Raw genomic sequence first — 26,043 nt, forward strand, 5'->3', positions numbered from 1 at the left:
AATCTAAAGTGCACTGTTTCTTAATTGAAAACTCCATATGTGCTTTTTGAATATTAATTCTGTCTACTAATGTTATTCTTTCTTTCCCATGTTCAGCTATGTGAAAGGCATGTACTCTTTTGGACTGATAGAAACTAACTTTTATGACCAAGCTGAGAAGGTTGCTAATGAGGTAAATAATTTCTGTCTTTTTATAATGCAGGTCTTGACAAATTTTTTTGTTTTTCAGCCACACACCATTCAATACCAGAACAGCTATTCCATTCCAGTCTGGCATTCTGTAGCCAGGCCACCGAGAGGGGGATGCAGGGGGGGGCAAAATTCCCTGGGCCTAATTTCCAAGGTGTGTGGGGGGGTCTGGCCCGGCCGCGGCACTGGCAAGCTTCCTGCCTGCTTCCGGATCTGTCCTCTCCTGCTCCTGTGTGCCGCCCAGGACCCGGATGATTGCATGCGGTATTGCATTAATGCAATCATCTGGGTCCTGGCATGGACAGGAGCAGCGCAGGAGAGGTCAGAGCGAGGGGAGCAGACAGAAAGGTGCGAGGGCGATGGCACAAGTGTGGGGGCGCAGGGGCTTGGCGGCGGTCAAGTCCTGCCCCAGGCCTGGCTGTGTCGGTGGCCCTGGCAATAGCTTTCAGTATGAGCACTGCAGTACCCATACTCCCATTTTGGTCTTGTGCATTTCATAGCTCATTGACACCTGCATGGTGCTAGGAATAGCTGTTTTGCTAGGAAGTAGAAAGGACATTTGGTGAAATTTCTACATTCCATGGTGACCTGTCACTTAAGATTTGTAAGCCCTGTGTTTTATTTTATATATGTAGATGAGATGTATGGGCTTAATCATCATTATAATAAAACCCCTCATTTGAGCAATGAGCTTGTGACGTTGGAAATCGCAGGGTAGCCTTTTGGGAGCAAACAGAGTACAACACCTCAGAAACCAACTGGGCCATTGGCAGCAAGCTGATGGAACCCAGTAGCCATCAGATATGGCCACAGGTACATAAGCAGCCAGATGTTAGGGTACTGATTTAAATTATTACAGAGCTACACCTCCATTCCTTTTTTTTTTTTTAAGTTTTTTATTGAAAATTCTGTAGTTCCATACATAATACTGTTGTTGCATACAAAACCTAATACACTTGGTTAACTAATTCCCCCTCACCCACGGCATCATGGTGGCGCTGATAACTGTGCTTTTGACTGTTCATAGGGTTGCCAGAGTTTTTTATGTTTCAACATTTTTATTGATGACAAACAAAATGAATTACCTCCAGTCTCTGGCATAAACCAAGTTGCCAACATCCAAACATTCAAAATCCAAATCAAATGATAAAGTCCGTCATCAACCTTTTTAACAATTTCCTCCTTTTGCCAGAGTTTTTTAAACAACATCAGGCGGGGGGTTAATACTGATATGAAAGTCTAGAAGGGTCAATGGGGAGTACGGAGTTAAGGGGAACTTGGCTAAGAGGAGTGGTTGGGTAAGCGTTAAAACGTGACGGCTTTCATTATGGAAGCATTAGTGGGAGGGGAGAGGGATGGGGAGGAGTGGGGGGGGGGGTTGAGAGGGCAGGCTAAGATGAGGGTGGGACAGAGGGGAGGGGGGATTGTCTTCGGGGGAGGTGTGTGTGTGTGGTTGGAGTAGTTAAATATGAATGGTGTACTACTTTGCTTTTTGTATCTGGCTGGATGTAGAGAATGAGGAATAGGGAAAGGAGGGGTCAGAGGCTGGGATGGCTCCTCTTGTCACCTGGAATGTGGGCGACATCCACTCACCCATTAAAATATCAAAAATCTTGCACTATCTTCAGAGAATAAGGGCAGATGTAGTTCTTTTACAAGAGACACATCTTTCTGATCTGGAACAATCAAAGTTGGTAAGATGGTGGGTAGGAGATTGTATAGCTTCCCCAGCAGTGGGTCGTAAATGAGGGGGGGTTGCTATCCTTTTTAGGAAAGGAGTGGCATCACAGATTCATAAGTTGAACAAAGACCCGGGAGGTCGGTTTATTTTTTGTAATGTCACGATTGCCAGGCACCAGATAGTGTTGGGAAGCATCTGTGCCCCGAACACGTTAGACCTTAAATTTTACAAACGATTAGTCATGATCCTCAGTAAAATAGAATTACTTTCTGTGATGCTTGGAGTAGACTTCAATATGGCATGGGACCCGCAGATAGACAGATCACATCCTTCCCCTGATGTAGGGAATAGGAGATCAAGGGGTTTGCCAGATATGTGTTCTACCCTAGATCTTATAGATGTTTGGCGCATACTACATCCAGGGGACAGGGAATACATACATCAATCAAGAGCCCATAACACTCATTCAAGGATTGACTATCTATTAATATCGCGTACGGCTCTTACAAACATCAGTGAAGCCGTAATTGGCCCCTGTATAATTTCAGACCATGCAGCAGTATGGATGAATTGGCAAATAGGAGACACTGAACAGGACGCCCAGGGATGGTCATTTCCCAGCTATCTTTACAAAAATGAAAAAGTTCGTGAATTCCTATTAGAAAAATGGGAGGAATATAGGCATTTTAATGAAGGGACAGTAAAGGATGCCTCAATATATTGGGAAGCAGCAAAAGCTGTGATAAGGGGGGAGATTATCAGCTATGCTAGCCATTATAAAAAGGCCCGAGATCGGGAGATCATAAGACTGGAGAAGCAATTAGCAGGATTGTGGAGACAATATGGTATGGCTCTAAATGCTAGAGTGAGACAGGATTTGACCTTGGTTCAAACAGTGCTGAACGCCCTATTACATGAGAGAGCGGTAAAATCTCAGGCATACGTCCGATACCAATTATATAAGCACGGGAATAAGGGGGGCAAGTTTCCGGCTAAACTAATAGCCCCACAATATGTATCAAAACATAGCCATTAAGTGTAGGGAAGGGAGGATATTTCGCATGGATAAAAAGATACGGGAAGCTTTTCATCTCTATTTCCAGAATCTATATGGGGCAGGGTGAATCACAAGACCTGCAGGGTGAGCAATATCTGCAAAGTATAATGACCCCTTTATTGACACAAAAAGTGCAAAAAATTTAATGCCCTTATCAGCAGTGATGAAGTTACTTGGGCTATTGGTCAAAGTCAGTTGGGGAAAGTGCCTGGACCTGATGGATTTAATGTGAGTTTTATAAGCTGATGGGTGAATCTATAGTCCCCTCACTAACCAGGGCCTTTAATGAATGGGTGGAAGGGGGTAGATTGCCTGATTGACTTAATTTAGCTCAAATTATAGTACTGCCAAAACCCAAACGGGATGGAATGTTGTTATCCTCATATCGTCCCATATCCTATTAAACCATGAAGTGAAACTGTTCGCAAAGATACTGGCTAACAGATTATGGTGGGTATTGCCACAACTAGTTCATGAAGTGCAAGTGGGTTTTGTTCAAGGCCGATCTGTAACTAAGAATCTAAGGAGTATTTTGACTTTATTGGAGAAGTTAAAGAGATATCTGGAACAGGCAATTTTGATCAGTTTTGACGCCGAAAAGGCGTTTGATCGCGTTGAGTGGCCCTTCTTGTTCACCATTTTGGGCACCTGTGGATTTAAGGGCTGGTTTGTGCAAATGATTCAGGCCCTATATTCCTCACCCCGTGCTAGGGTAATGATAAATGGGAGGAGCTCTGAGGATTTTGAGATCAGTAGGGGGACCAGGCAAGGATGTCCGCTGTCACCGTTGTTCTTTGCACTTTACTTAGATCCCATGATTCGAGACATCAGTTCATGTCGGGCTATTAGTGGAGTGTCGATCGGGAAGATGAGTTTAAAATCACGTTGTTTGCCGATGATTTATTAGTAGTCGTTACAAAACCTCGGGCGTCACTGGAGGCCCTTTTAGAACTTTTCAGAGAATTTGGAGATTATTCGATTATTGGATAAATCAGAAGCAATGGCAGTGATGCCGAACACTTGACAAAAAAAACAACCCTATTTTAACTGCTTAGTGGCTATTTCTAATTTCTAATTGATATCTGTATTCTATGTAACAGATTTTAAAACTGCTTATTGGCTATTTGTATTTGATAGTTGATAATCTGAGAACTGGATTTAACAAGTGCTTTAAAATCAGTAGTAGTTTCTTTTTTTTAATGTTTTTCTTCTGCTTCCATAGTGTGTGGAGCCCCTCCCCTCCCCCATCTGCTTTTGTTGTAAGGCATTTGCATAGCACAGGTGGAGCTTCTCTCCACGTGGTTTTTGTCTCTGCACAGAAGCTGGATGGATTTGGGAGCTCTCAGATAAGACTATTTTCTGATTACCCCTACCTTACAGTTGTGGCTCTGGGCATTTCAATGCTGTGCTAGAGATAGGTTACAGCAAACACATTCCATAGGTCTTAAGCTTAAGCCCATCCATCCCAAGACTGACACTTCCTATATAGCTTTCCCAAATATACTACATATCATAAATTAACCCTACCCTAATTACAACCCCATCATAGTACTCCTGTTCATACCCATTTCAACAAATCAGGATGACTTTTATTCTCTGTAATAATTGTGGTGCTTTAGTTTCAAGCCATCCATCCCAAGACTGACACTTCCTATATAGCTTTCCCAAATATACTACATATCATAAATTAACCCCACCCTAATTACAACCCCATCATAGTACACCTGTTCATACCCATTTCAACAAATCAGGATGACTTTTATTCTCTGTAATAATTGTGGTGCTTTAGTTTCAAGACCAAGCATCTGGAGACTTAAAGCTTGTCCTATCTGTCTTCAGCTCGCTAGTTTAAAACAGGAGCTCAGCAAAGTAAAGCAGGAATTGAATGCTCTTAAAGCAACTTCTAGGACTGCACAAAATCATACTGCACAGAATCATACCAAATTCTCACCACTGCCTCAAAGGATAATACCACCTAAGAATAGATGGTTCACAGTAGGCTCAGGCAGGCTTCGTTATGTGACACAGAAGCATCCGCCCTCACAAGTTTTGCCCCTACAGAATTCTTTTGCTCAACTACAGCACTGTGATGTTCCTGAAAATAAAACTGAGGCGGAAGAAAAAGAAAAAGCAAGGAAGGTGGAACAAAAAGATATGAAGGTACCCAAAGAGAAAAGATACCCCCAAATCACTAAAACTGAAACACATACTAGGAAATGTAGATGGAAAGTGATGACCACAAATGCTCGCAGTCTAAGCAATAAAGTTCATGATCTTCAAGCCCTGATGTTGGAGGCAGACTTGGACATAGTTGCAGTCACAGAGACATGGCTCAATTGTTCCCATGAATGGGATGCAAACATACCAGGCTATAATCTTTTTAGGAAGGATAGAGAGAGGCGTAAATGTGGAGGAGTAGCTTTGTATGTGAGAAATGATATCACAGCAACTGAAATGACTGGGAACTGGGGAAAGGAAGAAGCGATATGGATCACCTTAAAAAGAGAGGATAGAACCTCTGTCCATGTGGGTGTTGTCTACAGACCCCCGACACAATTGGAGGAACTAGATAAAGATCTGATCGCTGATATTCTAAAGTTGGGGAAGAAAAGAGAGGTGCTGTTGTTGGGAGATTTCAATCTGCCGGATGTAGATTGGAAGGTTCCGTCTGTGGAATCGGAAAGAAGTAGAGAGATCGTGGATGCTTTTCAAAGTGCTTTGCTCAGACAAATGGTGACGGAACCCACGAGGGAGGGAGCGACGCTAGATCTGGTACTCACAAATGGGGATAGTGTGTCAAATGTCCGAGTGGGTGCCCACCTGGGCAGCAGTGACCATCAAACGGTTTGGTTTGATATAATAGCTAAAGTGGAGAGCGGCCACTCAAAACTCAAAGTCCTGGACTTCAAGCTTGCTGACTTTAGTAAAATGGGGGAATACCTGAGGAAGGAGATGATGGGCTGGGAGGAAGAATGAGAAGTGGAAGGACAGTGGTCCAGGCTGAAAGAAGCTATAAATAGGGCCACGAACCTTTATGTAAGGAAAGTAAATAAAAGCAAGAGAAAAAGGAAACCGATATGGTTCTCCAAGCAAGTGGCTGAGAAAATAAAGGCTAAAGAGTTGGCGTTCCAGAAAAACAAAAAAACTCAAGAAAAGGAACACGAGGAGGAATACCGGAGGAAACTGAAAGAAGCCAAGAGAGAGATACGTCTGGCGAAAGCGCAAACGGAAGAACAAATGGCTAGAAATGTAAGAAGGGGTGGCAAAATTTTCTTCAGGTATATTAGTGAAAGGAAAATGACTAAAAAGGGAATTGTGAGACTAAAAGATACTCGAACCGCTATGTGGATAATGATGAAGAAAAAGCAAATTTGCTAAATAGATATTTCTGTTCTGTTTTCACAGAAGAAAATCCTGGAGAAGGACCGTGATGGACTGGAAAAAGTACAAATGAGATTGAAGTGGATATAGCACCGTTCACGGAAGAGAGTGTGTATGACAAAGCCATGGGACCGGATGGGATCCACCCTAGGATATTGAGGGAGCTCAGAGAGGTTCTGGCGGGTCCTCTTAAAGATTTGTTTAACATATCCTTGCAGACAGCAGAGGTTCCGAGGGATTGAAGAATGGCGGAGGTGGTCCCTCTTCACAAAAGTGGTGATAGGGAAGAAGCTGGAAACTACAGGCCGGTAAGCCTCACTTCAGTTATTGGAAAAGTAATGGAAGCGATGCTGAAGGAAAGGATAGTAAATTTCCTGGAAGCCAATAAGTTGCAAAATCCGAAGACAACATGGTTTTACCAAAGGGAAATCGTGCCAAACGAATCTCATTGAATTCTTTGATTGGGTGACAGGAGAATTGAATCAGGGACGAGCTATGGACGTAATCTACTTAGATTTCAGCAAAGCTTTTGACACGGTTCCCCACAGGAGGCTCTTAAATAAACTGGATGGGCTGAAGATAGGACCCGAAGTGGTGAACTGGATTAGGAACTGGTTGACGGACAGATGCCAGAGGGTGGTGGTGAATGGAATTCGTTCGGAGGAGGGAAAGGTGAGTAGTGGAGTGCCTCAAGGATCGGTCCTGGGGCCGATTCTGTTCAGTATATTTGTGAGTGACATTGCCGAAGGGTTAGAAGGTAAAGTTTGCCTATTTGTGGACGATACTAAGATCTGTAACAGAGTGGACACCCCGGAGGGAGTGGAAAACATGAAAAAGGACCTACGGAAGCTAGAAGAATGGTCTAAGGTTTGGCAATTAAAATTCAATGCGAAGAAATGCAAAGTGATGCACTTAGGGAATAGAAATCCACGGGAGATGTATGTGTTAGGCGGGGAGAGTCTGATAAGTACGGATGGGGAGAGAGGGATCTTGGGGTGATAGTATCTGAGGATTTGAAGGCGATGAAACAGTGTGACAAGGCGGTGGCCGTAGCTAGAAGGTTGTTAGGCTGTATAGATAGAGGTGTGACCAGCAGAAGAAAGGGGGTGTTGATGCCCCTCTATAAGTCGTTGGTGAGGTCCCACCTGGAGTATTGTGTTCCGTTTTGGAGGCCGTATCTTGTTAAGGATGTAAAAAGAATTGAAGCGGTGCAAAGAAAAGCTACGAGAATGGTATGGGATTTGCGTTACAAGACGTATGAGGAGAGACTTGCTGACCTGAACATGTATACTCTGGAGGAAAGGAGAAACAGGGGTGATATGATACGTACGTTCAAATATTTGAAAGGTATTAATCTGCAAACGAACCTTTTCCGGAGATGCCAAGGCGGTAGAACGAGAGGACATGAAATGAGATTGAAGGGGGGCAGACTCAAGAAAAATGTCAGGAAGTATTTTTTCACGGAGAGAGTAGTGGATGCTTGGAATGCCCTCCCGCGGGAGGTGGTGGAAACGAAAACAGTAATGGAATTCAAACATGCGTGGGATAAACATAAAGGAATCCTGTTCAGAAGGAATGGATCCTAAGGAGCTTAGCCGAGATTGGGTGGCAGAGCCGGCGGCGGGAGGCGGGGATGGTGCTGGGCAGACTTATACGGTATACTACTACTACTGTTTAGCATTTCTATAGCGCTACAAGGCGTACGCAGCGCTGCACAAACATAGAAGAAAGACAGTCCCTGCTCAAAGAGCTTACAATCTAATAGACAAAAAATAAAGTAAGCAAATGAAATCAATTAAATGTGTACAGGAAGGAGGAGAGGAGGGTAGGTGGAGGCGAGTGGTTACGAGTCAAAAGCAATGTTAAAGAGGTGGGCTTTCAGTCTAGATTTAAAGGTGGCCAAGGATGGGGCAAGACGTAGGGGCTCAGGAAGTTTATTCCAGGCTTAGGGTGCAGCGAGACAGAAGGCGCGAAGTCTGGAGTTGGCAGTAGTGGAGAAGGGAACAGATAAGAAGGATTTATCCATGGAGCGGAGTGCACGGGAAGGGGTGTAGGGAAGGACGAGTGTGGAGAGATACTGGGGAGCAGCAGAGTGAGTACATTTATAGGTTAGTAGAAGAAGTTTGAACAGGATACGAAAACGGATAGGGAGCCAGTGAAGCGACTTGAGGAGAGGGGTAGTATGAGTAAAGCGACCCTGGTGGAAGACGAGACGGGCAGCAGAGTTTTGAACCGATTGGAGAGGGGAGAGGTGACTAAGTGGGAGGCCAGCAAGAAGCAGATTGCAGTAGTCTAAACGACAGGTGACAAGGGTGTGGATGAGGGTTTTGGTAGAGTGCTCAGAAAGAAAGGGGCGGATTTTACGGATGTTGTAAAGAAAGAAACGACAGGTCTTGGCGGTCTGCTGGATATGAGCAGAGAAGGAGAGAGAAGAGTCAAAGATGACCCCAAGGTTTCGAGCTGAGGAGACAGGGAGAATGAGAGAGCCATCAACAGAAATAGAAAACGGGGGGAGCGGGGAGGTGGGTTTGGGGGGGGAAAATGAGAAGCTCGGTTTTGGTCATGTTTAATTTCAGGTGGCGTTGAGACATCCAGACAGCAATGTCAGACAAGCACGCTGAAACTTTGGTTTGGATGCAAGGTGAGATATCAGGGGTCGAAAGGTAGATTTGGGAGTCATCAGCATAGAGATGGTAGGAAAAGCCATGGGATTAGATTAATGAACCAAGGGAAGAAGTGTAGATAGAAAAGAGGAGGGGACCAAGAACAGAACCCTGAGGTACACCGACAGGCAGAGGGATAGAAGTAGAAGAGGATCCACCAGAGTGAACACTGAAGGTGCGGAGAGAGAGGTAGGAAGAGAACCAGGAAAGGACAGAGCCCTGGAATCCAAGTGAGGACAGGGTATCGAGGAGTATGATGTGATCGACAGTGTCAGTGCCAGAGCCGGTGGTGGGAGGCGGGACTGGTGGTTGGGAGGCGGGGATAGTGCTGGGCAGACTTATACAGTCTGTGCCCTGAAAAGGACAGGTACAAATCAAGGTAAGGTATACACAAAAGTAGCACATATGAGTTTATCTTGTTGGGCAGACTGGATGGACCTTGCAGGTCTTTTTCTGCTGTCATCTACTATGTTACTATGACTTCTTTGGGCAGGGGATTTCCCATTGAAATGGGCGGATAATTCTTTTCGATATCTAGGGGTCCTGTTGACAACCCAAACGGAAGATATATATAAAGTAAATATTAACAGGTTGTTGGACCAGACGGAAAGGCAATTGGAAACCTGGAAGGTGTTGACCGTGCCTTTGGTGGGCTGTATTTGCCTTATCCGAATGGTGATTCTGCCCAGATGGTTATATGTATTGCAGACTTTACCGATACGGCTACTTAAAAAAGAAATTGGACAATTTTACAAGCTTGTTGGGCGAAGAAGAAGGCGAAGCTTAAACTACAGCTTTTGTTGGGGAGCTGGAAACAAGGGGGATTGGGCCTTTCTAATTTAAAGCATTATAACCTTGCGTGCCTCTTGAGATCAGTGAGAGATTGGGTTTTCTCGTCCAGTGTTCACACCCCATTAGAGATTGAAGAGGCCTACTTTAATCCCTATAATTTAATTACTCTGCTGCTTGTAGATAGAATCTCGCTGCCAAAGGCTTTTAGAACTTGTATACTCTTGTTGTCTTTAAGGGAAACATGGAGAGTTTTGGGGAAAAATTTGGGGGGCGACCCGAGCACGTCAGAATTGATGACAATAAGAGGGAACCCGGCGTTCTTACCGGGGCTGGAAAATCCAGTGTTCAAACAGTGGGAGAGAAGGCGTTTAACTAGTTTAAGAACATTAGATACAGAAGGAAAACTTAAATCATTAAACCAATTAATACCGTCCAACACTAGGAATTGGTTGGATGCCTATGCTTACCATCAGATCCAGCATTATATTCAGTCCTTGGATGAGGGAGCACTTAAATTTCAGTTAGGGGAAAAAGTAAAGGCTTTTTTGATGAGATCTCAATGGACGCGCCCCGTCTATCTCCTGCATTCAGAAGAAATTATAGGTCATGATGCCGAGGGTGGGGTTGTTTCAGCTCCGTCAGAGGTGGGAAGTAGAAATGGGAATGGATTTATCAAGTTGGGACATTGAAACTCATCTTAGGGGGATACCTAAACTATTTACTGGAGTAAGGTATAGGGAATGTGCATTTAGGACAATACATAGAGCATATTTCACATAAGCTCAACTGTTTAGAGCAGGAGGGATTAATACGCTAATATGCTTGAAATGTCACCTACTGGAAAACACTTTTTATCATGCACTTTGGGAATGCATAAAGGTGCAGAGATACTGGAGGAGAGTAGTGACTTTTATGTCTTCTGTACTGTCAAGGCAGATAACGGGTACCCCACTCCAGTTAGTACTGGACTGCCCGGGTGCATTTAGAGGCATGTCAGCGAAGGAACATTATTGTGCAGTAAATTAAGTCTGGTAGCGAGGAAATGCATATTGCAAGCATGGATTTCGGAAAGCCCACCAGAATATTGGTACTGGCGCAATCAGGTGCACCAACTAATGGCATGGGAGGCAAGAGAGGCAAAAGGCTCATGCCGACGTAAAAAGCGTTTTCTAAAAATCTGGGGAAGTTTGCTGGGAACATTAACTCAGAGAGGAAAAAGCCTTATCCTCAATACGCTATGATAGGGTTATTTGATGGAGATAAACACATGGAGGAATACATATATGTACACACACATACACACATATTGTCTGGATGGTGGAGGGGAGGAGAAAAATTAAAAGTTTGACAACAGATGACGCCACTGGGAATTTTGTATTATGAATTGTATTATGAATTTTGTATTATGATGTTTCACATTCTGTATGGCTTGACAATTGATGGACAAACATTGTTGTGTTTTCTCGTCAATAAAAAACATGAAAAAAAAAAGAACAACATCAGGCGGCCTCTTCTCATTACAGCAAGTTTTGACATTTGATAGATAAAGTCTGTTGTTTCCAAGCCCATGCCAAAGACAACTTCGCAGCAAGAAAAAACTGAATTGCGAACTTATGTTGGGAGATCTCTGGAGGTTTAAAATGTAGCAGACAATAATCCACTTTGCAAGGATAATGTTGTTGCAATAATTGATGGACCATCCGGATCACTTGTTTCCAGTAGGCCTGGGCCATCGGGCACCACCACCATATATGCAAGAATGAGCCCCGAACACCACAATTACACCAGCAAACCACAGATACTTTGGGATACATTTGCTGTAACCGATCGGGTATAATACCACCAGTTCAACATATTGGAGTGGAGGAGTGGCCTAGTGGCTAGAGCCACCGGTCTTGCAATCCAGAGGTGGCTGGTTCAAATCCCATTGCTGCTCCTTGTGATCTTGGGCAAGTCACTTAACCCTCAATTGCCTCAGGTACAAACTTAGATTGTGAGCCCTCCTGGGACAGAGAAATATCCAGTGTACTTGAATGTAATTCACCTTGTGCTACTACTGAAAGGTGTGAGCAAAATGAAATAAAAACATTTTTTTAAAACATTTTCTACCAAAGGTAATGATGGTTTGAGCAAAAATCTGTACCTCCTCAACCAATTTTCCCACGGGTTGGTGCTCTTTAATGCTGACTCCCATCTTTCGGTGTAATATAATTGGGGATTAGTATAAAACAATAGAGCTAAATATATACAATTTATTTATTTATTTGTAGCATTTATACCCCACTCTTTCCCGCTCAATAGCAGGTTCAGTGCGGCTTACAAAGTATGGTACAATGTATCACAAAGATAATACAAAGTAAGGTACATGTATCACAGAGATAGCAGGTTCAGTGCGGCTTACAAAGTATGGTACAAGATACACTTCTTCTACCACCCTCCCCCCCCCCCCAACTCCTCAGGGCCTGCTCTAATGCTGTTTCAGTTAGGCCAAGTTCCTCCCTTGCCCGTCTATGGATAAAGTCTCGCAGACAGCTATAATAAAAGAGGTCACTCTCAACCAGCACATATTCCTCTTGGAGCTCCTCAAAATTAAGTATCCTCCCATTAGCCCAAACCTGTCCCAGAATATATAAACCAGCTAGAGCCCACCGTCTATATACCAGTTCTGAGGAACCTGAGGGAAAACCCGGAGCCCAGCGGATAGCTGTCTGCAAATAATATTTCCGATCCAGGAAGAATTGTTTCCGTATATAGTACCAAGTAGAGAGCAAGTGGCCCATCCCAATCAGGACTCTCCGAATTATAGCCAATAGATCACTCCCCGGTAGCCATAGGACATCTCCCAAGGAACGGGTCCCCAACCATGCTCGCTCCCAGTGGAGACATTTCTTGGTGCTGGCGGCCAGGGTCCAGTCTGCTAATATTTTCAGCTGAGCCTCTTGATAATACAGATAAAAATTAGGGACTCCCATACCCCCTCTAGCAGATGTCTGATACATCATGGCATGGCGCACTCGGGGTGGACGCTTCTGCCAGATGTAAGCAAACATTTTTCGATTGAGTTGTCCAAAAAAACTGCGAGGTATTGGGATCGGGAGAGCTAGGAATAAATATAGTAATTTAGGAAGCAACATCATTTTTTCCATAATTTTAAACTGAAACCTTTTCTAGAGGTAGAAACTAAACAGCCAAAAACTCTTGTTCTAAAAGGCAGTTATTTTCTGTTCCTTAGCTGCTGGAGAGGTAGCTCATCCAGACGATCCAGTGACCTCAATTAAGTGTTAATTAAGGTGTGGGGAAGTAGAATACTTGCATAGGTTGCTGAGTCAGCTTCAAAGAGCCTGTTTGAAAAGGCCCCTTAGATTAAAAACTATATAAAGAGGAAAGGTCCCACTGAACTTTCTTTCTGAGAAGTTCTGAGAGAAGAGGACATTTCTCTGGTAAGTGAACGCTTATTTTGCTTTGTGCTTTGGGAACGTAAAGATTGGGCTTTAAAGGAGGAATTATAGGTTAGTGTTAGGCAAAATAAAAATATAAAAAGCAAATTTTATCAACTAATCTCCATAGTCTTTTCCACTTAGGTTTAAAAACTTTGTACCAGGAGGTCACGTGATGCTAGGCTGAGGGGAGGACGCCGCACGATAGAGCTCCGCGGATCCTCACTAACATCTGCCCTTGGCGACATCAAAATCGAGAACACAGCTTCCAACAAAGTGCAGTGAGAGCAACGTGAACCTCCCTGGAATAAAATTCAGCAGCGATCGCCGTTCCGCCAGGCCGGCATGACTACAAAACTGAGTTGGAAAGATGGGACGAGGAGCCGCGTGGGAGACGGTAAAATGGCGGACGCTGGCTTCTCGGGTGAAACGGTTAGTTCGGCCTGGGTGGCGGAGATTGCGGCGGAAATCTCGAGCCACCTGGAGACGTCGGTGGATAGAAAACTACAGCATATCTCCGACCAAATAGAAAAGATGGACGGCAAATTGGAAGGTCTAAAAACAGACATGGCCGGCTTCCAACAGCGCTTGTCAGACATCGAAGGTCAAAGCACGCAGCAGGTGGCAGCGCAGAACGAGATGCAGAGAAGACTGGAAAATCTTGAAGCTAAAATCGAAGACCTAGAGAATAGGTCCCGACGAAATAATCTAAGGCTGGTGGGGCTCCCAGAGACCATGCGAGAGGTGGATCTCAGACAATTTTTGGAGAAATGGCTGCCCCAAGTGCTAGCACTGAAACAGCTGGAGAACTGCTTAAAGATTGAACGAGCGCACCGCATAGGGCAAAGCAGGCAAGGGGAAGTGAGACCCAGAGACGTGATTTGTAAAGTGTTGAACTATAATCATAAGCAGGAGAGCCTGCGTGCATGGCGACAGCGGGGAAAGATCCAGTGTGAAGAGTCCATGGTGTTATGTTTTCAGGACTTTTCGGCAGCGCTGGCTACCCAACGTAGACGGTTCTTGGAAGTCTGCAAGCAGCTACATGAGAAAAGAGCACGTTTTGCTCTCCTGTTTCCCGCCAAGCTGCGAGTCCAGAATGAGGGAAAATTACATTTCTTTACTTCCCCAGAAGAGGCAAAGGAATACGTGAAGCGACTGCCGGTTCACCTGGAGGAGAACAGATGTGACCCTGGGAGCAGGCCAGAGCAGTGAGCAGGGGTGAGCCGTGCAGAAGGGAAAGATCGCCAGAGCGTGGGGGAAGACAGCTGTGACATGAACTTGTCAACCATACCGGACATTATACCTTTCAGGTGAAGTGAATGATACAGTAAGGGGGGGGGGGGGGGGAGTGTCCAGTAGTTTTTTTCCTTTTTTTTGGAGGGAGGGTACTGGGCACTGAACAGTGGTTAAGCATAATGAGTAATGTACTAGAAGTCGCGGGGTGAGGGGAGGGGCGGGGACGTGACCGGTTCTCAGATGAGAACCCAATTTAAGGTTCTGATTCATGGAAGGGGGGGGATGGAGCGGGGGGGGGGCAGGGAGGGAGAGGAGGGATGGGGTAACTGAAGGGAGTAGGGGAGGGGAGGTTGGGAGGGGTTCTGTTTTTTTTGTTTTTCTTTTGTTTTGTTTTTTCTTTACTTCTCTCTCTTTTTTTTCCTTGTTGCTGTATTGTACAGATTGGATGTATTCTTTATCAAAGCAGAACTGGGTGGGCAGCGCTGTGAGAGTCTACCTAACTGTTGTAAAATGGGGTGGGGGGGGGGCTCGCACAGAAGGTATTAATAACTATGCTTACTCAGGAAACCTGAAGTTAAAGGGGAATGGTTAAAGTAATATCGTGGAATGTGGGGGGGGGGGGGGGGGGGGGGGATTTCATCGCCCATTAAGCACACCAAAGTCCTCCAAGCCATGAATCACCATAAAGCCGATGTAGTATTCCTTCAAGAGACCTATCTTACGACATTGGAACACAGTAAATTTCAGAAAGGTTGATGGGTGCCCCGGCAGAAGGTAAGAAAGGGGGAGTACTCATCATGTTCCGTAAGGGCCTACAATGCCAGATTAAACGGGTTAAGCGGAGCCCAGTAGGCAGATATGTACTGGCAGAAGTGGAGATGGTGAACACAACTTATGTACTCTGTAATGTGTACGCGCCCAACACCTATGACCGTAAATTTTACAGAATGCTGCTGGAGCTGCTGAGCCCCTACCAAGGGAGGAACGTGATATTGGGAGGGGATTTCAATTTAGTATGTGATGCACGGATGGACAAAACGGGTACGCAGGCTGTGACCTTGGGACCTGCGGCCCGATGCCTGCCCTTCCTCTGTCAGACACTAGATTTGATTGATGTGTGGAGAGTGTTGCATCCGACACAGAAGGATTACACACACGTGTCCAGAGCACATCTTACACAATCCCATATCGATTATCTGTTCATCTCCAGTGATCTTTTTTCCAAAGTAGCAGGGGCAGAGATAGGCCCATGCGAAGTATCGGATCATTCGATGATTTGGATACAGATACATGGTATAGGGATGAGAGGGGGCCGGGGAGGTTGGAGATTCCCACTGGAGCTGTTTTGGGACCCCAAATTTAAGGAGTATATAGATGGAAAATGGAGGGAATTTGCAGATCATAATAAAGAGCATCAATCTCAACCGAGTTTATATTGGGAAACATCTAAAGCGGTGATGCGGGGGGAGATTATTGCTTACTGGACTAGGACCAGAAAGATGAGAGATAAGGAGATTCTTAGATTGGAAAAAGAAATTCGTTTGCAGCGGGTTAGTTGCGGGTTACAAATGACGCAGGATAAGAAAGGGACTCTCCTGGCTACTCAGAAGGCATTGAACGAACTACTTCATCAGAGGGCGATGAAGTCACACATGTATTACAAATACCAATATTTTATTCATGGTAATAAAGCAGGTGCATTGCTGGGTAGATTGGTAAGAGGGAAAGGGGGCCATAAGAACATTTTAGGTATACAGGATGAGGGAGGTCGGCTTCTTCGGGAGTCTCAAGACATTACGGAACGTTTTAAAAGATACTACAAGAGCTTATATGGGGAGCCAACAGATATAGTGCCAGACAGTATGCTTTATCTAATTAATCAAACTCTGCCCAGGATATCGGATGCCCAAAAGAAGTATCTCAATGGCCCAGTGACAGAAGGCAAACTGATGTTGGCCCTCCAACAGAGTAAGATACAAAAAGCGCCGGGGCCAGATGGATTTACTATGGCCTACTATAAGCTCGTCCAGGAGCGGGTGACGCCCCCCCCCCCCCCCCGTTAACTCTATATAACATAGTAACATAGTAGATGACGGCAGAAAAAGACCTGCATGGTCCATCCAGTCTGCCCAACAAGATAAACTGATATGTGCTACTTTTTGTGTATACCCTACCTTGATTTGTACCTGTCCTCTTCAGGGCACAGACCGTATAAGTCTGCCCAGCATTATCCCCGTCTCCCAACCACCAGCCCCGCCTCCCACCACCGGCTCTGGCACAGACCATATAAGTCTGCCCAGCCCTATCCCCGCCTCCCAACCACCAGCCCCGCATGATATGGCCACTTCTGGAGAAATGTCGGCCTCAATGAACATAGCGAAAGTCATAGTATTGCTGAAGCCTGGGAAGGATAAGATGGAGGTAGGGGCGTATAGGCCCATATCATTGCTCAATTGCGATGTCAAGCTATATGCCAAGATACTGGCAAATCGACTGTCCAGAGTGATACCAGATTTGATTGCATCCCCGCAAGTTGGTTTCGTGAAGGGTAGGTTGGTGGGGAGAAATGTTAGGGCGCTCCTGGCATCTTTGGAGGTTATGGAAGCGAGGAAAAGGCCTTCTCTGTTGGTCAGTTTTGACGCAGAGAAGGCCTTTGATCGCATAGTTTGGAACTTTATGTTCCAGGTGCTGGAGAGTTGGAGTTGAAGGTAGGTTTCGGGAGGCGGTGGGAGCACTTTATTCGAATCCGCGGGCATACATGTGGGTGAATGGGGAGCAGTCCTCTGTTTTCAAACTGGAGGGCACGTAGCAGGGCTGCCCACTGTCGCCCTTACTATTCGTGCTTGCCTTGGACCCTTTGATAAGGGAAATTGAGGTCCATCCCGAAGTGGAGGGGGTATCCTGAGGAGTCTCCTCGTTCAAGGTCTCTGCCTTCGCAGATGACATACTAGTCCACCTCACGCAACCCGATAAATCTTTGCGAGCCTTACTGGAATTGTTTCAAGAGTATGGTGACTTTGCAGTACTTAAAATCAACTACTCTAAATCACTGGTGCTAACTGCACACGCAAGTGTGAAGAAGGAGTGGGGGACCGGGTTCCCGCTCAAATGGGCCACAGACTTTCTTCCGTATTTGGGCGTCAGGGTTGCCATGAGAACGTCCACTTTGTTGGACAAGATGAAGGGTCGGCTTAGCACGTGGGGGATGTTGCCGCTTACACTACTTGGGCGGATTCATTTGTTTCGAATGGTGGAGTTTCCACGGTGGCTTTACACACTGCAGGTGCTGCCTTTATGAATCAAATAAAAAGATCTAAGTCAGTTGTATCGACATCTACGGAAGTTTGTGTGGAGAGATTCTAAACCAAAACTCCCACTGAAATTTCTTATGGGTCCCTGGAAAGAGGGGGGCATGGGGCTTCCAGATGTGCGCAGATACAATCAAGCTTGTTTGTTACGACATCTAGGGGGTTGGATGTTGGGGAGACAAGATTATACGCCACGTAGTATGGAATATGATTTTTTTAGGCCGCTCCATCCGCATTACCTGTTGCATTGTGCCCGAAAAGACCTACCTGAGCAAGTGCGCAATAGCGTGTTACTGAACCCTTTGAGAGAGGTCTGGAGGGATCTAAGTCGGGGGCCTGGCGGCGGATACTTCAGACTTGATATCATTACAGGGTAACTCACAGTTTACACCAGGTTCTAAGAGCCCAACCTATCGCAGATGGGCAGAGCTGGGGATTACTAGACTTGAATACGTTCTGGATGCCGGGGGACGGATTTTGTCCCTGGGAGCTTTGAGAGTGGGCATTAGCGTATTATCAGCTGGCCCACTATGTATGGTCTTTAGAACCCCATAAGCTGGAGGGTGGTCATGGGCGTAGGCTTTGAGCTTTTTTCGGCGACATCCCCGGGGAAAGACTGTCTGTTTCAGGGTTACAAAAAGCTCTAGGGGAGTTAGAAGGTGGGAAGGACACAGGCCAAGTTTGCCAAAGATGGGTGGTGGATCTGGGGCAGCCTCACCTGCAATTAGACTTGCGGAAACTGATATCTCGTATTCCCCAGATCTCAGTTAATGCAGAATTGCGGGAATGTCAATATAGAATCACTTATAGAGCATATCTGACAAAAACACAAGTATTTAAATTTGGGGGGGTTGGGGACCTGCTCTGTTCGAAGTGTAAACAGGGAGGGGACGCTGTTTCATTCCCTGTGGGAGTGTAGCCTGATTCAGGCTTTTTGGAAACAGATAATTGGATATCTGGAATCCCTGGTGCGGCTCCGGATCCCGTTGTCCCCTCAGGGAATCATATTGGATAAATATGAAGTCTTTCGCCTGTGTGGTAAAGGGGCTCAGCAGCTTATTCGCAAAGCCAGTATAGTGGGGAAAAAACTTACAATGAGCTCATGGAAGAGTGAGGCACCACCAGAGTATTGGCATTGGAGGAATCAGTTTCATGAGCTTTTGGTAATGGAGCGCAGGGGGGTGGGATCCTCCCCCAAGAGGAGGAAGGCATTCCTGGGTATTTGGGAACTCTATATACAGTCGTTGTCACCCAAAGCCCGTAGTCTGATACTGAACAAGCTCTGAACGAAGATTTTTATTTTTATTTTTCTTATTTTTTTCTATCCTTTCTTTTCTTTCAATGGAACATTATGGGATGTAATATACCCGACAGATACAGATGTTGGTTCCTTTTCTTTGGTGACTTTCTAACTACAGTGGACTGGTTTGAGCATTCGAGTGTGTGCTAATGTGGGGACAGAGGGGTAGGGGCACATTGGGACTAGGGGAAGTAGTTTCTTGAGAAGGGACTTGTCCAGTCAGCTGGACGATTTGGCAGACGCTTGCTGGGTTGACTGGGTTTAGCTATATAGTTTAAATTATAGGGGTTAAACGGGGAGGGGGGAGGGAATAGGGAAGATTTTGAAGAGGGCCACCGGGCAGTGGATGCTGCAGAACATAGCAATGTATTCATTAGAAGTTTCTGATTTATATTCCGAATGTAGACAGCTGGCTTCTTGCAACCTATGAGAATTGAAGCCTCTACTGATGGTCCATGTGTAGCAGATGGGGAACATCTGATTGGATTTGTACTTGTCACGTCTGTGGCCGTGACCACCCTCATACTTACCCTGTTTCTGGGAGTCAGTGGCTGTGCTGGCTTCTGCTTGTCTCTGTGTCTGTCTCTGTCTTAGTTTCTCTCTGGCTCTGTGTGCTGATTGCATTACTGGACCTCACCTGTGTGGGCTATGCCTCTTCCAAGATGGCTGACGCCTCCTCTATGCCAGTATCCAAGATGGCTCCTGCTTGTCCTTCCTGTGGCTCACTTCCTCTGTGTGTCAAGCCTCTGTTTGGAGGCAAGGAACTTCCTGCTTTTGTCCTGCTGGTGGTGACTCATCAGTGAGTTCCTTTATAAGGAAGGCCTGTGCTTGCAGTCAGGGCCTTCGCATGGTGTCATTGTCTGGTGTCATGCCCAGAGGCCGACAGGTTAGTTAGTGTGTTGCTGCGCTGCTTCTAAGCCTATCTTCTGTGTGGGCTTCTTGCCCCTCTGTGTGGGCTTGCCCTTCTGTCTAGTACCTGTGGGCTGCTTGCCCTTCTGTGTGGGCTAGTGCCCTTCGGTTCCCAGTACCTGTGGGCTGCTTGCCCTTCTGCGTGGGCTGCTATCCTTCTGCCTTTAGTCTGTGTTTAGAGCCTGCTGTTCAGCCCTGGTTTCCCCTGTCTGTGTTTGCAGCCTGCCCTACTCCCTGCTTGTATATTCTGTGTGCACATCCTGAACCTTGTATATCCTATGTGCACATCCTGGCTGCTATCCTTCTGCCTTTAGTCTGTGTTTAGAGCCTGCTGTTCTGCCCTGGTTTCCCCCGTCTGTGTTTGCAGCCTGCCCTACTCCCTGCTTGTATATTCTGTGTGCATTCCTGAACCTTGTATATCCTGTGTGCACAACCTGGCTGCTAGTCCTTCTGCCTTCGCTGTGGAGGTAGCCTCTGCAGCTCAGTCCGGGTTTCCCCATCTGTGTTTGCAGCCTGCCCTACTCCCTGCTTGTATATTCTGTGTGCACATCCTGAACCTTGTATATCCTGTGTGCACATCCTGGTCCCTGCTTGTTCGTCCTGAGTCCTGGTTTTGGCTAGCTAGTGTTATCCGGTTTTCCGCTCTGCCTAGCTACCTTCTGTCCCGTGTGTCTACCTTGTACCTTGCTTGTATATCCTGTGTGCTTATCCGGATCCCTGCTTATGTATCCCGATTCCTGTATCTGTCTAGCTAGCGTGTATCTTCTGGGGGAGTTATCCTGTTACCTGCCTCGACCTAGCTAGTGGGTTTGCCCTGTGGGTATTCCCTGTCTCCCCTTCTTCCTTCCTTGCATGCGTGTCTGCCCTAGTCCCTGCTCCTGATAAGCTTCTGTCTGTCTAGTCTGTCTGGTGTGCCTGGCTTAGCGGCTGCGTGCAGCACTTAGTGCAGTCTAGTATTGTTCCCCTGTGTTTCCTAGACCCGTGGTGGGTCCTCTGGATCTTCAGTTCCGGCCTTGCCCTACAAGTCCTGTCGGCCGCCCGCACGCTAGAGCTCAACTCTAGCGGAAAGGTGGCTAAGTACAGGTGAAGCGGTTCCTGTTCTGCCGGTTCTGTTGCCTACTTCCAGTCCAGAGTTCCGGTCCGGTCCTTCCGGACGTCCAGTTCCAAGACGGTCTTGCCTGCCTCTGCCACTCCGTGGCAGGGGCCCAAGGGCTCACAATTCCCAGTGCTGCCTTGAGGACCTGACAGTATGCCGAGGCCCTTGAGAACGCGACAGTACTCTGATCATTGTTAAAGCTAAACATCTGTTTGTATTGTGCTTTTTGATATTAAAAAGATTTGAACATAGAGGGCAAGCGTGGAAGGATGCAGCCATTTAGGTTTACTGTTGTTATAAATATCAGATGGGGGAGGGAGGGATTGGGGGGAAGAAGAGATTTGGAAGGGGGGGAATAAGGTGGTAGAACGAGAGGACATGAAATGAGATTGAAGGGGGCAGACTCAAGAAAAATGTCAGGAAGTATTTTTTCATGGAAAGAGTAGTGGATGCTTGGAATGCCCTCCCGCGGGAGGTGGTGGAAATGAAAACGGTAACGGAATTCAAACATGCGTGGGATAAGCATAAAGGAATCCTGTGCCGAAGGAATGGATCCTCAGGAGCTTAGTCAAGATCGGGAGGCGGGGCTGGTGGTTGGGAGGCGGGGATAGGGCTGGGCAGACTTATACGGTCTGTGCCAGAGCCGGTGGTGGGAAGCGGGACTGGTGGTTGGGAGGCGGGGATAGTGCTGGACAGACTTGTACGGTCTGTGCCAGAGCCGGTGGTTGGGAGGCAGGGCTGGTGGTGGGGAGGTGAGGATAGTGCTGGGCAGACTTATACGGTCTGTGCCTGTGCCAGAGCCGGTGGTTGGGAGGTGGGGCTGGTGGTTGGGAGGCGGGGATAGTGCTGGGCAGACTTATACGGTCTGTGCCCTGAAGAGCACAGGTACAAATCAAAGTAGGGTATACACAAAAAGCAGCAAATATGAGTTATCTTGTTGGGCAGACTGGATGGACCGTGCAGGTCTTTTTCTGCCGTCATCTACTATGTTACTATGTTACTAATAGGGAGAGGGAGAAAATGTCAAAAGTTTGATGATGAAGTTATAGTTGAGAATTGTTAGTTTGGAAGTTATCTCAGAAATCAAACAAAATAAAACATGGAAAAGAAAATAAGTTGATACCTTTTTTATTGGACATAACTTAATACATTTCTTGATTAGCTTTCGAAGGTTGCCCTTCTTCGTCAGATCGGAAATAAGCAAATGTGCTAGCTGACAGTGTATATAAGTGAAAACATTCAAGCATTACTATGACAGTCTGACAGGGTGGGAGGATGAGGGTGGGTAGGAGGTATGCATGGGGACATCAAAGCATATCATTGATATTCTAACAGGATGGGTGTGGATAGGTGAGGGGTGGGGTGATCAACAGAGACATACAGTTTTATGGTTTATAATGGGCTAGGAACCCCAGATCCTTGTAAAGTCCTTTCTGTTGGGTGTTAAAATATTCAATCATTCTGACTTCAAAGGTCTTACGTTCTTGTATGGTTTTAAAGTTACCTTTCAGTATTCTCACTGTGAAATCACTGGTACAGTGTCCTGGTTCTGTGAAGTGCTGTCCCACCGGGGTGGGGGCCCTACTGGCTGTATTGTTCATGTGATGTCTATGTAAATTGAATCTTGTCTTAAGCATCTGGCCTGTTTCTCCAATATAGCATCCTTTGTTACATTTTTTACACTGAATGATATATACCATCGAGGAAACTAGATGAAATCCAACTATACTCAGACCTAGAAGAATTCTTTAGAAAAATGCGCCTTAAAACACATTTCTATAATAAAGGGACACCAAACAGACCGGAATACAGTCTTAAACAAAAGAACACTTATTTCACCCCACAGGAGGGATAAAACTACAAGCTGGATAATTACATAGAAAGTTTCAGACATAGGGTGAAATCCCAACTTTCCAACAAACAAAAGAGAATCCTGTACAATCTTACCCCACCAGAAAGAGCGGCCATAAGAACCCTACAAACTAACGAACGCATTATCATCAAACCCGCAGACAAAGGAGGCGCAGTGGTAATTATGGACATACAAAAATACATTGAAGAGGGGCACAGACAGCTCTCAGACAATAAATACTACAGGAAACTAACTGAGGACCCCACACAGGATTACACAAAACAGCTGAAAGACCTTATCAAAACATTTCCTACACAAGCGCAACCTCACCTGAAGAAACTCATACCAAACCAGCCTGCTGTGGGCAAATTCTACATGCTACCCAAGATCCACAAACCGGGAAACCCTGGCATACCAATCATATCAGGTATTGGCACACTCACGGAAGAAATATCTGGATTCATAGAGGGAATTCTGAAACCTCTCGTACACAAAACTAACAGCTTCATAGAAGACACCACAGACTTTCTGAATAAATTGAAAAATATCAAGCAACTACCACCTAACACCCTTCTGGTCACGATGGATGTAGAATCACTATACAGCAACATTCCACATGTGGATGGCATAGCTGCATGTGGAAGACTCCTAAAAAAATCCACACTGGACCATCAATACTCACCAGAAACTATTACAAAATTAATCAAATTCATTTTAACTCACAACTACTTCCGCTTTAACAATGATATCTATCTACAAATAATGGGCACTGCGATGGGCACCAGGACAGCACCCCAATATGCCAACCTTTTTATGGCTGAGCTGGAAGAGACATTTCTGAATACACACCAGACCAAACCTCTAAAATACTACCGGTACATCAATGACATTTTTATGATTTGGACGGAGGGTGAAGAAACTCTGAAACAATTTTATTCTGCCTTCAATACATACCATCCTACAATCAGATTCAAAATTGACTATTCCCCAGAAAAAATCAATTTTTTGGACACCACGGTCTCAATCAGTGATGGCTGTATACAAACATCTATATACAAGAAACCCACAGACAGATGCAGCTACCTCCACAACTCCAGCTTCCATCCTTCACATACAAAAAGATCCATCATTTACAGCCAAGCCACAAGATACCACCGTATCTGCTCTGATCCAGGGTAAAGAGACAGACACCTTAAAAGCATGGCTGCATCCTTCAAACAGAAAGGCTACAACCCCAAAATAATCTCCAAGAATATTGCCTCCTCCCTCAAAACACCCAGGGAGAATCTGCTACAGTACAAGGAGAAAAAAATCCACAGACAGAATCCCCCTTGTAGTGACATACAATCCAGAGCTGGAAAAACTGAGGAAAATCATAAGAGATCTACAACCTATACTCCAGGAGGATGAATTACTGAACGAGATATTCCCATCCCCACCAGTACTGGCCTTCCGACAGCCACTCAACTTAAAACACAAGCTAATCAGAAGTAAACTTCCATCACAGACTGAAAAGGAACAGAAGGGCACACGTCCCTGTAATTTATCCAGTTGCAAAGTATGCCAAAATATTTCACAGGACCCCACAGTTATCCACAAAGGAAAGATATTCAACATAAAGGGATCTTTCACTTGCTCATCTTCCAATGTGGTATATATCATTCAGTGTAAAAAATGTAACGAAGGTTGCTATATTGGAGAAACAGGCCAGATGCTTAAGACAAGATTCAATTTACATAGACATCACATGAACAATACAGCCAGTAGGGCCCCCACCCCGGTGGGACAGCACTTCACAGAACCAGGCCACTGTACCAGTGATTTCACAGTGAGAATACTGAAAGGTAACTTTAAAACCATACAAGAACGTAAGACCTTTGAAGTCAGAGTGATTGAATATTTTAATACCCAACAGAAAGGACTTAACAAGGATCTGGGGTTCCTAGCCCATTATAAACCATAAAGCTGTATGTCTCTGTTGATCACCCCACCCCTCACCTATCCACACCCATCCTGTTAGAATATCAATGATATGCTTTGATGTCCCCATGCATACCTCCTACCCACCCCCATCCTCCCACCCTGTCAGACTGTCATAGTAATGCTTGAATGTTTTCACTTATATACACTGTCAGCTAGCACATTTGCTTATTTCTGATCTGACAAAGAAGGGCAACCTTCGAAAGCTAATCAAGAAATGTATTAAGTTATGTCCAATAAAAAAGGTATCATCTTATTTTCTTTACCATGTTTTATTTTGTTTGATTTCTATTGATAACCTTAAGAGTGGACTAACACGGCTAGCACACTCCTCTACTGAAGTTATCTCAGTAAGAAATATTTGTAATATGACAATGTTGTTTTGATATGCAGCCACATCAATAAAAATTATTAAAACTAAAAACTTTGTACCACAGCATTAACAGATAGAATCTAGCAGGCACTGCAGGATCTAGTTTAGTCTTCCCACCCATCCCCTAGGACAACTCTTCATTTATAGTCAGTTATTGTAGTTAGGGTAACAAGCAAGGAGTGCTCCTACAGAGTTTTAAATACATTTCATTACCATCTAAGAAGGAAACACTAAATAAATCATACAATATAAACTAAAAGACACTTATATATATATATATATAATTTTTTTTCTGTTTTGTTTTTTTTTGTTACATTTGTACCCCCTGCTTTCCCACTCATGGCAGGCTCAATGTGGCTTACATGGGGCAATGGAGGGTTAAGTGACTTGCCCAGAGTCACAAGGAGCTGCCTGTGCCTGAAGTGGGAATCGAACTCAGTTCCCCAGGACCAAAGTCCACCACCCTAACCACTAGGCCACTCCTCCACAATACTGTAGCAAGTTTTAAATTATTGAAAAACTCAAAAACACTAAGATGGAGTCAGCAGTCCAGCAGCGAGAGGGGTGCTATCCAGTCTTTTGCATTGAGTGTCACATGTATGATTATCTCCCAGTTGGTTAGATGTCATATGTGTGTGCCCGATGCAAAGAGCTCCTAGCTCTCAGAGAATGTGTCCGTTCTTTTGAGGCTAGAGTAGAAGACTTGGTGGAGCTGAGGGAGACAGAGAGGTACATAGAGGAGACCTACAGGGATTTTGTAGAGAAGTCCCACCTCCAGTCTGGTAGCCC

General features: G+C 45.3%; 1 protein-coding gene across 3 annotated transcripts in view; it reads left to right on the forward strand.

Annotated features, from left to right (window-relative positions):
• Positions 1 to 26,043, forward strand: part of TTC38 (tetratricopeptide repeat domain 38) — a 561,013-nt gene that overhangs the window by 184,901 nt on the left and 350,069 nt on the right. For all 3 annotated transcript variants that reach the window (XM_030214669.1, XM_030214670.1, XM_030214671.1), the window contains exon 6: positions 97 to 172. In XM_030214669.1, coding sequence (XP_030070529.1) covers positions 97 to 172 — 76 coding nt within the window. The remainder of the gene's footprint in view (positions 1 to 96; positions 173 to 26,043) is intronic.

This window comes from Microcaecilia unicolor, chromosome 9 (genome assembly GCF_901765095.1).
Source record: "Microcaecilia unicolor chromosome 9, aMicUni1.1, whole genome shotgun sequence".
In the NCBI taxonomy this organism is placed as follows: domain Eukaryota; kingdom Metazoa; phylum Chordata; class Amphibia; order Gymnophiona; family Siphonopidae; genus Microcaecilia; species Microcaecilia unicolor.